The following is a 17474-nucleotide window of genomic DNA, read 5'->3' as shown; positions in this document are numbered from 1 at the left end:
TCCCATCAAAAGTCTATTACAAGAACCCTACACTCATGCCCTTTGAAGATGACCCAACATGCTTCTTCTGGGATGACTGTATTTTAACTGAAAATACAGCTTTGATCCAATGTAATTTGTAATGACCCATGTAATAGTAATAAGGAAAGAAGCCCAGTTATGATATAATAGTAGTGAGTAAGGACGCCCTCATTCTAATACACGGCAACAAGGATAGGAAGCCTTATTACATATGCAGCTTCTTACCTCTATGTCCACAGAGGCCATGCTTTCAACTTGGAGTAGAGGGTACCTCATTAATGAGGTCTATGAATATCTGTGTAAACAACTCAGTGTACCAAGTTTTTTGCTTGTTAATGTTACCTAAATCTTTGAGAATCCCTGTTAAATACTTGTACTTATGTTATTCTACATCTACGTAACCTATTAAAAATGTAGAGGTTTACAGAGACAAGCAGAAGGCAAGAAGGACAAGTTCAGGAATTGATCCTGAAAGCAGGAGCAGTGCCAAAGCATGAATTGCAAATGTTTTCAGGTCATCTTTTTAAAATATGTAGAAAAACTATTCAGTGGAAATATCTAATCCCCTAATAGGAAAACTGGTTTCAAAAGGGATATTAAATTCACATCTGTACCTCTAAGGAGAGTTTCTAAAGCTCTGTTTTTAATTAGATTTTTCAGTCTATCACAGTGAGGCTTGATTTGACTCTTTTAGACTTTTTGAATATAGACTTGGTCAGATAAGCATCAGATTATTAGATTAATTAATTCATGGGTTTGAGTTGCCGCAAGGGAAAATCCTTTATCTGCTGTAATTCAGCTGCACAGGCAGAATATCTCATGATAACATAATACAAATCTGTTTTGTAAGGTAAATTTCATTATAGAATGCCAGAATCGAGAACTAAAGGATGTAAACTAAGATATGGGTGAAGACTTTGAAGTATCAAGGTTCACAGTAACTGTTAGATTAGAAACACCTGTTTTAAATGGGTGAGCTTATTTTTTGTTTTGTTTTGTTTTAACAACTTTGACTTTTTAGATTACCTCATAGCCATCTGGCAGAAGTCCACTGTAAGAAATGGGAAAAGCTAGCGGACTCTGTAGATTTAGCTAAATTCTTCTTGATGTGCACATTCTTGTCTTTTAACAAGATGGTCCCTTAGGCATACTTCTATTTTTTCTCAGTGTAAGAAAACACGAATCATATAAATTAATCTCAGAGTACAGACAGACCACCGCTTCATCAAGTGACTTGCTCCAATTTTTATGTTTGCAACTTCGTCCTTTTGGAAGCCTCTCCATAAAGGAAAAGGAAATACAATGTGGTTATGATTTACTCAAGAGTTCATACCTGTGGTTCTGCCTCTAAGTTGATTTTGAAAGGATGAGCCTTCCCATCTTCGGAAACCTGTGGAGACCATAAGCGAGTTTCTGCCCTGTAAATAAAATAAAGTTCGTAAACTCTAAATTCCACCGGTACTTCCACATGTAGTGTACTTTAATTTCCCAGTATGTTTGTGAAAGTACTAGGAAGCCTTACTAATTTAAACAGAAGGGATTATTTTTTGCTTATTATTCTGCGTTTTCCCATCCAATTATTCTTACTTGTTTAATATCCTTTTAGGGAATCTAGAATGCATCAAGACTAACCAGAATACACTGGGCAGTTTCTGGAGAAAGTAGGCCTCCATGTATGTGATAAATAGCGCAGAAGAGGGAGATTCTGGAAGATCACCCTTCAGGTACTAGGACGCAAACTCCTAGGCTTCCCCTTCTTCCCTCTTATAGTACCCGGGCCACCAGAGATGACATGGAGGGACTGGCCGAGGGCATATCGCTGCTGGCTGGAGGAACTGCGCTTTGCCTAACATTTTCCTTGCATCTGTCTGGGACGCTGTGGCTCCTGAGGGACTATGTGCTTGGGAGAAGCACAGATTACACATAAATAAGAAAAGACTGTTTCACCCCACACCATCAGTGGATTGTCCACAACAGAGATGGTAAATACAGTAGCAACAGCATAAACATGCAAACAACCACTGTAACCAAATCGTCATTTTCATGATTTGGTTTTAGATCAGGGCTTTGATGACATGAAATTGGGTTAAATTTCTTTTTTTTTTTTTCCATCAGAAATGTCTCAGTAGCTATTACATTTCACGCACATGCATTCTCATACCTTGTGATACTATGGGCTGAATTCTGTACAAAACAGCCAATGACAAACAGGAAATTAGCAACCAATTCTAACATGATCACATTTGGTTAAGTGAAGAGATTCTTTTAGGAACATCTTTGCATTTCATTCCATTCTTTACCACAGTGAGAACCTCAGAATGGCTAATCATATTCTGTGTTTACATAGCTGATGACTATTTTCATAGTCAATTAACTGAATTGGTAGAGAAAGAAAAAAATTCACTGGGCCTCTTTCACTATTTTGACACTCCAGAGAATTCTTTCTCAAAGATTTGCCCAGAACTACTAGATTGACTGGCTGTAGCAAAGAATAAAGTGTATCAATATATAAAAGCCAGCAAGAATTCTAGGCCCTGTCTCACTCACTCACACTAGGAGGATGAAACCAGTTGTATGCAGTTCTGGCTCAGGTTCTCTTGCAAAACAAATCAAATTTAACCATCATGAAGGAGCACCTGTCGATTTTGAGGCACAGCTGGTGTGCGGCTGCTTTAATCCTGTCCTGTGCATCAGCATGAGTCATGGACTCTGTGCCAAAGCCATCAATAGCCAGGATGACATCCCCAGGACACAGGTGGGCAGCTGCCGCCTTGCTTCCTGGAGTAATCTGGAAGAAATCAGGACACTGTTTAAAAACCAGCACTTTGCAACATCTTGAGTCTTGTGGCCCATATTTTTTTATTTTATCCTGGTACTACTTGTAACAGTCCATTAGGCAGGAAACCTTAAACCGAACAAAATCACTCCTAATTTAGCAATTGTGCTAATTTTCCCATCTTGTTAAATCATTTTGTTTCTCACCATATTTCATATACCATTGTATCTTCTACTGTCTTTTAAAAAAATCTTCCTTTTCTTCCATTCCTTTTAAAACCCTCTTTCTGAATCATATTTTCTTTGTTTTAAAGAAATAATCTATGGGGCTGGGGATTTAGCTCAGTGGCACAGTGCCTGCCTGGAAGCGCAAGGTCATGAGTTTGATTCCTGGTACCGGAAGAAAAACAAAAAACAAAAAAAAAAAGCACCAGAAATAATCTTCAAGTTATGTATTTATTTATTTTTAACAAACAGATATCCATCTACAAAATAGCATAAGAACAGTACAAGCAATACTGAATTACAGACAAAATAGTAGGAAATTAACAATGGTTGTATTATATATTGATATCTTCAAAGTGGTTTCTCAGGAAAACAGAGACATACAAGATTGATCAAATAAGTAATCATTAACTGTTCCTTTCCGTAAAGCAATAGAAGTCAGTAGTACAACTATGCTAGCTATTCTCTATATACATATATACATAATTTCCCCTTCTTTCTTTTCTCTTTTCCCTCATCCCAGTTGCTCTTTACTTTTGAGCATTTCCTTTCACTTCGCAATGTCCATCATACCTCCTAATTTTTATTCACTGTTTCAGGTTCTTATACTAGTGAGACAATGTATTGCTTATGCATGGAGGTCTGGTTTATTTCACTTATGAGTATGGTTTCTAGTTGTGGCCATTTACCTGTAAAAGCCTCGAGTTTATCTTTCTTTATAGCTGAGTAATATTTATTATATAAAAGTACCACAATTATTTTATCCATTCCTCAGTGGATGGGCATTTTATTTATTTATTTATATGCTTCCCAGAATTCTCCATTTGGGAATAGAATTTTACTACATTTAGGCAACTGTCATATCTAAATTATTTTAGTATATGTGCTGCTGAAGCAAGCACTCAAATTTAAATTAAAATTGCGTTAGCATCCTGATAATGTATGACCTTTAACTTCACATAAGAAGGGTATAGTGGACAAAATGTTTGTGTCCACTCACCCTGTCCCCAATTTATATATTAAAATCCTAACCTTCAAAGTGATGGCATTTTCAGGTCGGCCTTTAGGAGGTAATTAGGTCAAGAGTCCCGAGCCCTTATGAATGAGTTTAGTAACTCATAACCAGAACCCAGAGATAGCTCTTTACTATCTTTCAGTCATGTGAGGGTACAACCAGAGCTTAGCTGTCTGCAACTTGGAAGAAGGCCCTCCTTGGGATCTAGTCATGCTAAGATCCTATTTTCAAATTTCCAGCTTCTAGAAATTATGAGAAATAGTTTTCGTTTGTTTGCTTATAAACAACCTAGTTGATTGTACTTCGTTATAATAACCCAAACTAAGATTAAACTTAGCCCAAACTAAGGCAACTAGGGTGTAAAATCTGGAGGAGGAGTCATTCCTGCACTAACAAGAAGCCAGACTGTATACAAAACATAACTTTTCTTGTGCTCTTTGAGAGCTGAAGTCGCAGGGCAAAAAATCTGGACTTTAAGGAAAGACAAGGTGTGAGTATGGGCTCCTCTGTAATGGAGCATCAAGGAAGTTGTGGGCCATCATAGTAGCTGTTAAGAGGTAATTCAGCTAAATAAAAAAGCAAATAGCTAAATATGACATTTTGGGTTAGCCTGGCTGTAGAGAACCCATGAGAACCATGGACACAAGAGAAGTCCGTATTCATTCTTCCTATCTTCTGCATGAATGAATAGCAGCTGGAATAAACAGAAAACAACTACCAAGCTGGTAGATTTTAATTAAACCTGCTAGTAATTATGTTAAATGTAAATGGTCTAGATACATCATCTGAAAAACAGTCAAACTTTGTCAAACTGTGGAAAACAGCAAGATCCAATTTTTTTGATGCCTACAAGGAAACTCTCATAAATTTTTTTGGAAGGAAGAGATGAAAAGAATACTTAAGGATATGGGGAAGATATGGTTTTCCATATTTTAAATGTTTAGAAATAGGAAATGTGAAACATTACTACTTTGAATATATAGTTAAAGGCAATGATTCTTTTCAGCACTATTTCTACCCCCAACTTTTGGGTAAATCCCACCTATTTGTGTCTAGGTCTCACATGACATTTCCTGCCTGGTTCTCTAACATTGTTTTATAGCCGTTCTGCTCCTTTTTATCCATGGTGCTATAGCCATTCGGCTTTCCTTTTCGTTCCTCAAGTAGACCAGCCTTGAGCCCTCTTTGGGGCTCTACACGTACTGTTATTTCTGCTGGAAACACTTCCACTCTTCACCTAGTGGCTCCTTTTCATCTTTTAGGACCAGGTTCCAGGGCTGCATTTTCATAGCGATTTAATATGTTTGCTTTCAAAGCCGCTCTTAGCTCTACTAATACACTTAATTGAACTTAAGATATATTACACTCATTCCTGATTTACAAAAGCTTCCATTTCTTCATGAAATCAGTTATAATTTTATGTTTATTGAATTGTGTATTGTTCATCTTCCCAAACAGACTGGTAGCTCTTAGAGACATGCATGATATATATATAGAAGGTACCTGACTTATGATAGTTTGACTTAAAATTTTTCAAACTTATAATGGTACACAATTGACATATGTTCAGCTAAAACTATACTTTGAATTTGGGTTTTTTCTGGGCTAGCCATATGAGAGAGCAACATTTTCTCTCATGATGCTGGGCAGCTCAGTGAGAGACAGTCTGATGACCACGAGGGAAAACAACCGATGCTCCGCAGTGCACTGTGTTGTTAAGCTACGGTGGTCAGTAAGTTGTGTGTACTGAATGCATCTTCAGTGTACTTATAATGGGCTTCCTGGGATGTAACCCCAGTGTAAGCCAGGGAGCATCTGTATTTTTAATGCTTTACAATGTGTACCCCTGTGCTTAGAATTAAAAAGTGATAAATTGAAGAATGGATGCAAAGGGCATTTAAAGCAGAACTCAGAAAACAGAAAGAGCTAGTTCCTACTGCTGAAAGATTAGAATGACATATCATTGTATGTTTGGAGTTAGAGAAGAGTAACGTACAGGGCTTTATTTAAATCTCAAACTGCTCCAGAAACCTAGATTGTTCTTAACGCTTTTCTTGAAGATCAGTCCTTAATTCACTTTTTCCTCTATTTGCTTATTCTAGCCATCTATTTTATTTAACATTACGATTCTTAGGGAGGTCAAAATTCATTTAAATAAAATTGCTGAAAGAATAAATTCTCATGTGTCTCAGGTCTCCAGTCTCATCACTAAAGTGCTTATTGCACCGTGTTTCTGTGATCAGGTCACTGTAGTGATTATGATGACTTTCCGATAGGAAAAGCGTATGGAAGCCAGGTGAAGACAAATGGGAATTACTACATCCTGGCCTTTGGGAGGCATTGCATAGCTGTTTTCCATATAAAAATTCTCCCAGATTTAGAACTATTACAAGAATAAAAGTTTCCATCCTCAGTGTAGCTTTTAGCAATAGAATAATAATAATCTTTAACTTTTCTCTAGATATAGTACAATAAAACTAATACATTCTATTTTTAAACTTTTGAAACCAGCATAATTTGTTTTTTGAGTTAGAGCACAAGAAAGTGTGGCTTAATATGCTTGCTTTCAAAGCTGCTGTTAGATCTACTAATACACTTAATTGGACTTAAAGTATATAACACTCATTCCTGATTTACAAAAGCTTAAATTTATGTTTTCAAACTCTGGTTAGGAGGTAATATTGTGTGTATGGGTCTACACATTTTAAGCAAGATGTTAGGACTTAGATATTGAATATCCAAGTAGTAGATATTGAACTTACATATTGAATAGATGATTGAATGTTAAATACTTTAGATGTTGAATACTACTAAAATCTAGTAATACTATAAATAATAAATAGTGTCATATTGATGAAAAATGTCAATTTGCAAAGTTTTTTCTCATGCTTTTGTTCCCATAACTCTGTACAACAGGAAGAACAACAAAGACTACCTGTGTTTTCAGAGGAGGACAGGTCTCTAAGTGACCTGAGGCTTTCTGGAAAGCTGAGCACAGTTGTTGTGGTGGATTCACTAATAGTCAGCTTGTGACATGCAGCTGAACTCAATCAGCACGGTCCTGGGTGTGGAAGGCCCACCTGAGGACTGTTGCCAACAGCATAAAAGGAGAACTGGAGGGGAAGATGGGAGGCAGTTGATTCTAGTGGAGAAGTGTGTGATGCTGGTTTTCCTGATATGAACTCGGCTGTTTGCATCATAGGAGAAGCTCAGGACTTCAATGTCAGTGAGGATGGCTGTGGTTCTTTTCGGGAGAGCTCTGGTCCTTATCTTGAGCATTGCTTCCTGGCTCCAGTGCAGATCCCTCAGCCTGCTGGCACAGATCCTTCATCCCTCTGGTACAGACCTTCTAGCTTCCACCACTAACCTTTGGGTCTTCCCAGTGCATATCCGTGACACAGACTTGCATGAGACATTGTCAAGGGCTCTAGGCCTCCAGTTGGACTCATGGAGGACATTGCCATGGGCTCTAAATCTTCAGCTGGACTTGTGTAGGGGACTGCTGGATTCTTTGAGTCTCTAGTGTATGGACAGATCTCCTACACTCTTTTACATTTGACTTTTTGGGTGATTATTAGAAAATAATCCTATAAATTATGTGTCCTGTATTAAATCTATTCCCTTGCAAACCCTGACTACAACAGTTGTAGAGCTGTCACTAGTGTTTCACAAGTCCACTTGGGAAGTTGGTTGACAGTGATGGCCAGCATCTACTTCTGACTTTAAACTCAGCCTGTAATCGCTGTCTCTGGGCCTCCACTGAGAGGGTTGATAAGGGAGAAATAAGAGATACACAGAGAGAGAGATGAGAGAGAAAGATAAAATACACCTCTAATTCTTCCTGCTTTTCAAGTTCAGCTGGGCTGATCAGAAAATGACTGTCCAATTTTCGTCAATTAAATCATTTGTTTAAACAGGACTATATTTTTGCCAGAATTTCTTTATACTATTACTTTATTACATTACAATAGTCATAGTAGTCCTCACAGTTTACTATTACTATGTTTTCCCAAATTAGAAGAGGAGAGAGATGCAAGAAGCATAGAGTTTTCCAATGAATTATTATTCAGGTTAATTAGTGTCTTAAATATTGAAAGCACTAGCAGGGTAATTGGAAAGGGCACTGCAATCAATCACTGAGCACTATGTTTTCAGACTTGTCTGATTCTATGAATCACCTGGGTCCTCGCTGAACACAAAGACTGCAGCCCTATTCCAGATGTCTGGAATCAGGAATCAAAATCTCTAGGAGACAAGCCAGGGAATTTGCCTTAACAAATGCTTAAGATAATTTCTATTTTTCACTTTAACCTATAACTTGAGTCCACTCTTTGGAAGAACAAATTTAAAACCCAGATAAAGCCTGTACAGTATCTTATTTACAGTGGGAGTAAGACAGGGAGTCCAAGACATGCCTCTAACGTGATTCTGAGGTTAAGAATACAAATGGAGCCAGGAACTGGGCATGGTAGCACGTGCCTATAATCCCAGCACTCGGGAGACTGAGGCAGGAGAATCATTGCAAGTTGAGGCCAGCTTGGGCTACAAAATGAGTTCAATGCCAGCCTGAACCACATGTGGGACCCTGACTCAAAAAGACAAAAAAAAAGAAAAAAAAAAAAAAGGAGCTAAGTACAGTGGTGCATACCTGTAGGTGCACCTACTTGGGATGCTGAGACAGTAATATCACTTGGGCCTGGGGCTAAAGGCCAGCCTGGGTACCTGAGCAAAATATTTCCAAAATAAATAAATACATATATAAATAAAGTGATTGAAATTATGGAGCAAGTCAAGCATACACTGGGCTGCATTGGGGGCATGGATCAAAATCAGAGAAACCCCACTGTTCATTTGTTCTTCATTGCCTACCCAATAAACTCCACATGCTTCACCTGGGATCTACAGCTACCTGGTACCTGACTGCAGTTGCAATCGCTAGAGCTGTATCTCGTATCAGTTACGGTGGAATATGTATGCACCCTGGTGTAGGTAGTTCTAAGTTATCTGAGTGATTCTACTGTGTAGAAAGGACTGAGAACTATTATTTTATGGTTATTGCATTATTATTAACCTATTCTCTTTCTGAAGAGAACTGTTCTTTTAATTCTAAAGTAGTCTTACAAAATAGTTATCTGTTTTAAGGAGAGAAAACTGATGCTCAGGACTAAGTATAAGAAACTTACGAGATCACACATCCAGTGCGAAACTGAAATTGCCACCTGGTTCTCTCCCACTAGCCAGGGTGCCCTCCTGAAGGTTCTTGCTCCCTCTGCCTCCTCCTACCCTTCTGGCCATGCTTTTCTGGTAGAAACATGCAGACTGTGTCATGGAGGTTTATCTACCTGTCCTTCCTCTGCTACAGACTGATGAACTTTTTGGGTAGAAATCCATCCCCTTATAATAGTGCCCCCCAGAGCCTTTCCTATACAGGCTATTCTGTATATTATAGATTTTTGGTGGATGTATGAGTGTTATAAATATATAAACCAATGCTTCCCTGTAGACAACCTTTGCTTGCACAATGACATATGTGGTTTTAGTCACATCAACATTTCTCTGATGTTTGTTTTAGCCTGGAAAAGGATTGCATTCAACTGTGAACATTCCTTTCTAAAAGTTCAAAACACAAGTATAATTTATATTAAGCACTATAGTTTTCTGTGTTAAAACCAAATGAATTACACTTTCTATGTGGGTACCTAAGAACATTTAGCATTACTAGTTAAAATGATCTTGACCCTCAGTATGCTCTGAATAGGAAAAAGGGAAGAGTGAAGAGGATGAAGAGGAATGGAGGGAGAAAAGACAACTGGCATGAGATACGTGCAATCACTTTATGTCATGCGCACAAAAGAAGCTTGTGCCATATTCCATACTGGAATTTTGTGACAGCAAATAATCTGTATCTTGTCCATGGGAATAAATTCATTTTCTGGATAGTTCAAAAATGAGGGAGGAAGGGAGAGAAAGGAGGAAGGGGAGAGGGAGGGAGAGAGCGCTTAGAATCTTCTTGCAAGAAATCAAAAGCTCACCTAAAGACACAAACCTTAAACATTATTCTATGAAATACTTAGGACAATTTTATATGGCGTTGAAATAACTGAAATAATTACTCCTTCCATTAAACCAAACATCTACAATTTAAACTGTATCTCGCACAAACTATAGCATGCTTATTGCTTAGGAACTGCTAGTGTCTGCTGTTTGATTTACTTTACTTTTGATGGGTGTGTGTTTTTTAAATGATTCAAAGTTTCACTAGGCCGGTTAATTGGTTTATGAACAGTTGTGGGGCAGATACCCTTGTCTTAATTATGGATAGAGACCTTCTCTCTTAATTTTGTAAACTGCAGCTTCACTTGGTGGAGAGATTTACATTTGTACCTTTCCATACACGTTGGTTGGAGTTGCATTGTCAAGAAGAAATGTTAACAGCTCCTTGACTTATGATGAGATTACATCTGGATAAACTTCAATTTTTTTTTATTTTAAAGAGAAAAATAACAACAATAAAGACAAAAACAAAACTTCTTTACAAGGTTCAATAATCTGTAAGTTGAAATGCATTTAATACGCGCAGCCCACAAAACATTATAGCTCATAGCAGCACAGAGAAAGCCTCAGGTGCTCACTCTCATGATCATACAGCTGACTGGAAACTGTGGCTCACTGCAGTGTCTTGCATCTAGAGTGTAGCATGTATATTACCAGCCCACGGACATTTCAGGCTGTGTTGTAGCCCATGGTGTGTAGTGAGTGTATGCCACTTTCGCCTCATTGTAAAGCAGTACCATCACTGGCTGGGGATCATCTGTAGCCTTCATTTGTATAGTGTAAAGCAGGAAGCATAACAAAAACTGACTAAATTGATCTGAGGAAATAACATCTCATGAACGGAACATTTTGTGACATTTAGTGTACACACTGATTTTAGATTCTTTGAATACTTAAGAACTTATCTGAAACAACTAAAAAAACCACAATTATCATTTATCTTTATTGTGGGATATTTTTGAGAACAAAATCTTGTATGTATTTATGAAAATAAAGTTATGCAAAAGTGAGCAATTTAGTCAGTCATTCATATTGTGTCTGTATTGTTTTACAACACATCTGATATAGCAGACACTGTGCTAGTGGCCCCCAAAGCGGACAGTTCCTGCCTTCAGGTAGTATGCAACCTAGCGTGGCACAGATATACTTTAGCATATGTGGTACAAGGTGTGAGAATAAGGAGAGGTGATAGTCAAAAGTTATGGTAATCAAACCGATGAACGATTATTACTAGAAGAAGGCTTGGAGAGTAGTATTTGAATAGTTTCCACAGGCATAGAGGACCGCAGGGGTGGGGCAGGTAAAGAATCCTGGGGAAAGCGATATATATGTCAGGAGCAAAGCCATGTTAGGGCACTGATAAGCGGCCCAGAGTAGTGGCACAACTGCTCATGTACGCAGTGAGGGAGGAAAGGGTGACAGAAGGAAGAGGTAGAGAAGAAAAGAGGTGGGGAAGCCAAGCTGGGATGGATGGTAGAAAAGCCATCCACGCCCTGCTAATGGTCACACGTTTTACTCTGTACCTTCTGGTGATGCCAGTGAAGGATTTTTAAGAATGGGAGACATGGAAAACTCCTGCACATTTCAAAGATGGCTGCTAGGAACATGCAGGGGGAATAGGAGAGAGGAAGTAAATGTCTCAGTGTGCAGTTATGAAATCTTGACTAAAGACAGTGGTCAAAAAAAGAAATAGATCCTAAAGAGGATCTAGAATCCATATATGAATTGAGGGTGGAGTTTTGGACAATAGGTGGAACTGTTTTCATGTGGCGACTTCAGAAAACCAACTGGATCTGGCATCAAATCCTATCCCCCACTGCTTGTCAGGTTACTGTACCTCCTGATGCCTCATTCTCCTCATCTGCCAAAGGGCATCCTCTCACAGGACTATTGTGAGATCTCAGTGAGTTAGTGAATAGAAAGGACTTAGAAGAATGCATTGCAAGCAATAGAGTATCATCACACACTTATCATCTACTCATCACTCAAAAATAATATAAAATTTTAAAATAGGGTAATTCTACTACCTAATAATTATAAATAAAGTTATTTATAATTTAATTATACTTAATTATATTGGAGTAATGCCTTTTAATCTTCTAAATTACTTTCAGCACTCTTAGAGTTTCAGTGGAAATATTCTTAATATTCTTAAGTGTTTACTGATTTTTTAAGGCAAAAAAGTTCAAGTGAGTATATGTTCATTTATTCACGGAGCATCTATGATATACCTGGCTTTAGGGACACTTGGTATACAAAACAGGTATGTTTTACCAGCTCTTCTGGAGTTGCAATAACTGAATAGGGATACTCCCATGAAATAATACTGCTTACCCACTATTATGGAATCAAATGTCCAAATGAGTGACAAACTAGGTATGAATTAGAAATTAGAAAGGTGGAATTGGCTTTTGAAACAATTGTCATTATACCAGACAGATTTACCAATGACTTCTATAGTCCATCTGTGGATGTAATACTGCTTCAAGATAAACACTGGTTATAATATCAACAACTCAAAATTTTGAACATATGATTAATTATACTAACATGTTACATAGGAAGAGCAAAAATATTTCTTTTGTAAATTCCTTGAAAGGTTTTTGGGATGAAATTATTTCTTTAGGATTTAATCTAAATATGATTTACTCTTTGTGAGGACTTAAAAGCTCATTTCATTTAATATAAACAAATGAAAACTATACTCTATAAACTTAACATAGTTCTTACAAGAGATAATGGAAACTGTTTTCTCTGGAAAAATCTATAAAAGGAATTGGTTGGCCCAGGTCATGGAAGCATATTCTGCTTCATTTTCTTAGGAACATTTTGGGGGATATGTTAATTTTTCATGTTTTATGTGAAAATACATGTCAGATGTGTTTATGTTTCTGAAAAATGTAAAACAAAGCTTCAAATGATCCATGGTATGCGTCTGTGTGATACACATTTTGAGATATTTGAAGCGACATTTGTTCTCAACTCTCATAGGCATATAAATGTACCAGCAATTAAAGATACTATCTTGTTCAAAATCTGCGAGAGATCAGATTATAAAGTATACATGTATAAGATATTTTATAAGCAGCAAGAAAAAAGAAAATTAAAGGATAATATTTTGAAAGTTTGTGCCTTTCAATTAGGTTTAAAATACTCTATATGGGGCTGGGGATTTAGCTCAGTGGCAAAAGCGCCTGCCTGGCAAGCACAAGGTCATGAGTTCGGTTCCCGGTACCGGAGAAAAACCAAAATCAAAAAAAAAAAAAAAAATACTCTATATGTGGTAACTGAAATAATAATTTTCTATTAAGGAAAATACTTGTGTTAGAAAAAAATAACAACTAGACCAAACAATACTTTAGAATCAACTCTAGAAATTTGCTGGCAGGCGAGAAACCCTGAAGTTTTATTTTTACTTTCTCTTTTTTTCTAATTAGTGCTTTGGAGAACACTGAGTAAGGCAAAGTTTGGCTTCGGTATCAAAGTATTATTCTGAGTTATTAGGCTAAGAGGTCGTTTTCCATCAGGTACGCTAGCGCTCTGGCACGACTTTGTAGTGTGAGTTATAGGTAACGATTCCTAGGCCAAGTTCCCAGCTTTGGAAAATGTTTATCTAAAACGCCTGGAAACCCAGGGATACACATTAGTAATATTTTCCCTGTCTGGGCTGATACGGGCAGCTCCAACTTGGCCAGCTGGGGCTGTGCCCTGCGAACAGCGCCCTTGCTGAAGTTTTCGTGCAGAGAAGAGCAGCTCAGATGTGCGCCTGGCTGGAGACAGAAGCAGCCGTCAGTCTCGCGCTTTCCTCCCGCTGCTGCTCATCCGCTCGTTACTGCAGGGCGGTGCGGGCGACGAGCGCGAGAAAGCACCCAAGGTCTCGCAGCCCGGCCCGCTCCGGGCGCGGGGAGACCACGGGCCAGCTGGCCCCTCTTCGGAACCTCTCTGGCGAACAGGCGGGCGCACTTTTGAGTTGACTTCGGTAAATCTGCAAACTGCTCTGCATCCTCCAAAGCTCACCGTGTCAAATCGGGGCTGTCCCTGGAACTCGGAAGCCCAGGACCCCCAGCGCAAGGTCCTGCGCGCCCGCCCCGGGCGCCCGGGCCACTGCTTAGCACCCATCGCGCCTCCTCGGACGCCAGAGTCCTCGCCCTGAATGAAGCAAAGGAAAGAAAGGAAAACACCTACCCTAGTGATGACCAAAGGCTGGTTGAAGTCCACGCCCCCCGAGAGCCTGAAGCCCCAGGGTGCAGGGCCCGGGAGCACCACGTTCTGGGGCATGCTTCTTCTTCGGGCGGGGCGCCGAGGCTCCCGGCAGCGGTACGCAGCGAGGGGCGGCTTGCGCACCGCGAGGGTCCCGGAGGGAGGCAGCCAGCTCCGGCCGGGGCAGCGTCCCAGCGGGGCGCGGCGGAGCTTTATCCCCGGGCGTGACGTCAGGCCCGCCGCCCCCGCCCCTGCCCCGCAGAGCGCTCCAACTTTGGAAGCGAGGCCCCGCTGAGCCGAGCCGAGTGCGGCCGTCACCCAGACCCTTGCGCGGCGGGCGCCGAGGAGGAGGTCTCGGGTTACAGCGTCCAGCACCCGCTTAAAGTCACACCTGTCCCCGTGTTCATCGTCCGCCTGGAGCTCAGCAGCTCACTCCTGCAAGTTAAAGGCGGACAAACCACAGCCGCTGTGCTTTCAATGAAAACAGGAGGCGAGCGCGTCAGTGCATCGAATTACTTAGAGTCTTGAGCGCGTTAATAACTTAGCTTGCTTTGTGACCGGCCAAATTACATTTATAAATGTATTTAGAATTTAATGTTTGAAACAAAGGGATCCAAAGTGAAAATGTCGCTCAAACTCATACTCAACCCTATGACTCACCTAAGAGTATGCGTGAATGGGTGAGTGATCGATACACTCGAGACAAAAGTGTCAACGATTTTGAATGGCGTAATTGTCTTCCTTGGATTCAGCATCTAGACATGTTTTTTGGGAGCGCGGGTAGCAGTAACCCAGGAGTTGAGGCTGTCCTGTGTAGATGCTGCAGCCAGCCTGAGGATGCCCAGAGGAGTGTGAGGAGGAGAGCAGGGGCATCCCCGAACCGGATGCAGTTGCAGAGGGAAAGGAGGCCAGTGAGTGTTCACTGAGCCCTTTGTGGTCCAGGTGTGAGCGACTGCTTCTCGTGAGGCTCTTAGTGCATCCTGCAGAGCCCAGCAGACTGCTCTTGTTAGTTTCACTCATTTTCAGGTGAGCAAATAATTTCTTAGAAGCTGAGTAACTTCCATAAGATCATAGGCCTACTTAATAGTATAATAGAAGTAAAAAATCTAGGTCTGCCTGACTCCAGTGTAAAGGAATAAAGACCAGGAGAGTCTGAGTAGGGTCCTGCTGGAACCTCATATGCGATCAAGTGTCCTGGTGTTACGGTCAGACTCTTCTGACTTCCAAGGAGAGGGGAAAGCGTAAGGGAAGAGAAGTATGAAACGCTTTAAAACCCTGAGACTGATGACCTTGGACTTCATGCCCAATAGGGTAAGATATCAGTCCAGAAAACGAGGGTTGCAATATATTTTTAGTAAAGCAGTCTGTTTAGACACAATTTTAAGACTGATGCAGAAAAGAGGAAGACAATTTAGAAAGCTATATGCAAAATGGGCCAGTTGGGAAAACGTAAGTGTAAAACCAAAATAGGTACTACTTCGCCTGCTGCGGTGGATTATAATGCAAGTCCCAGGGGAAAGGCATTTATCTAGATATAGACATTTTCCAATGCCCACCTTATGTTGAATTATCAGGGAAATAAGTGTAATGTTGATTTTGCTTATTTGGGCTGGCTGTATTATTGTAGGACACATATCCTCTCTCATCGCTGGCTGAATCTACATCACACACACACACACACACACACACACACACTTAGGAAAAAAAACCAGGCAAGTTATTTGACATTGTGTAATTGCCATCATTGATTGTCCATACCTTACTTCACCAGTTGGCTTATAGAACCAGCTGGCTTTATGATACTTTTTCTTTACCTCTTTTACTGTTCATTTTGGCATCATTTAGATATAGGCAAAGCTGTACAACATCAACATAGAACCTAACGAGCTCTTCAGGCTTTGCAGTGAGTGTGAAAAGCAGGGCAATGAAATGTTGGTTTTCCTACACCCTATGTTCACTACTATCAGAGGTGCAAATCTGGAAAGTGTCCAGTGGGGACCATTGGGGTAGAAGTGAGAACAGCAGTGAGGCAGTTTCTAAGAAAGAGATGGCCTGGCCCTAGTTACTCCTAGGCATTCTTGCTTTTGGTTTGCTTTTGTTCTAAGAGGCTGTTTTGGAACTTTCTTTTACTTTCTTTTTTGCTTTTTAGAGGAAACAGTGGGGGAATTTTATGCAATGATGGGATAAGAATGAGAATCAGCTCTCTTTGGGAAAGGTGTCAGGGAAAACTGAGAGAAGAGGATGCTGGAGCTGGATCTTGAAGGCTTAGTAAGAGTTTTCTGATTGGCTAGAACTGGGACAGGACTTCGAGGCAAAGGATTCAAAGCAGAAAACTGCATAGGATGTGTATAAGTATGCAAGGAACACATGGAAAATTATGAAGCAGTAAATAATTTGATATAGCTACTGGTTAACACTGGGTAGAGACAGGAGACAAGGACGCAGTAGACAGGGGCCAGAGCAGAGGGGACTTTGTGTGCATGGCGTTCTAACATTTGAGTTTAGCCTATAAGGAAGTTTTTTTAAAGGGCTTTAAGCCAAAGATATAATAATCAAATTTGTATTACAGGAGATGGGAGGTTGAATTGAAGTTGGGGGAGACAGGGAAGCAGGGAATCCAGTTAAAAAGCAGCAATCCAAGGGAAGTTGTTGAGGGGGCAATGGGGATGCAAAAGAGCAGGCAGAAATGAGAGTTGTTAAGAGGTTCATTGGTGTCATCTGGCGCAAATCCCACGGGGCATTAGGCAGAGTTTGGAAAGTTGGATGGCTGTCCGATTTCTGTGTTGGGTTTTACCCAGACTGTGGAATTTTTAACAAGGAAAGAATATATAAGAAGTACAGCAAGGTATTTTTGTTACAGTCATGGAGTGGTGGATTAGAGCACCATTTTTCTTGTAGTGATTTTGAAATGCCTGTAAAGTATCTGTACCATACAGTGTCCTGGTTGAAAGACTAAGATTTGGAGCCAGACTGTCTGAGTCACCCTATAGCTACACTGTAATTTCTGAGGGATCTTAGTGCAAGTTGTTTAACATCTTTGTTAAAATGGTGATGATGGGCAAGGAAGACAAATACCACATGTGCTTGGTCACACGTGGAAACTAAGTAAGTTGAGCTCATAAAAATAGAACAGAGTAGTTGCCAGAGGTCGGAAATGGGGTGGTGGGTGCAGAGAGATACCGGT

The 17474-nt window shown here is 40.0% G+C and overlaps 1 protein-coding gene across 3 annotated transcripts in view; it reads right to left on the bottom strand.

Moving 5' to 3' along the window:
• Pdlim3 (PDZ and LIM domain 3) overlaps positions 1 to 14676 on the bottom strand; it is a 33685-nt gene extending 19009 nt beyond the window's left edge. The window contains exons 1-3 of one of the 3 annotated variants that reach the window (XM_005373453.2): positions 14276 to 14676; positions 2658 to 2809; positions 1355 to 1439 (exon numbers count right to left, since the gene is read on the bottom strand). In XM_005373453.2, coding sequence (XP_005373510.1) covers positions 1355 to 1439; positions 2658 to 2809; positions 14276 to 14368 — 330 coding nt within the window. In that variant the 5' untranslated portion in view covers positions 14369 to 14676. The remainder of the gene's footprint in view (positions 1 to 1354; positions 1440 to 2657; positions 2810 to 14275) is intronic. The other 2 variants (XM_005373455.2, XM_005373451.2) reach the window with 2 other exon arrangements.
• Between the last annotated feature and the right edge of the window lie 2798 nt (positions 14677 to 17474).

This window comes from Chinchilla lanigera, unplaced genomic scaffold, assembly GCF_000276665.1.
Source record: "Chinchilla lanigera isolate Chin_1 unplaced genomic scaffold, ChiLan1.0 scaffold00002, whole genome shotgun sequence".
Taxonomy (NCBI): domain Eukaryota; kingdom Metazoa; phylum Chordata; class Mammalia; order Rodentia; family Chinchillidae; genus Chinchilla; species Chinchilla lanigera.
Note: the sequence above shows the minus strand (reverse complement) of the source record. Positions and strands in the feature narration are given on the sequence as shown.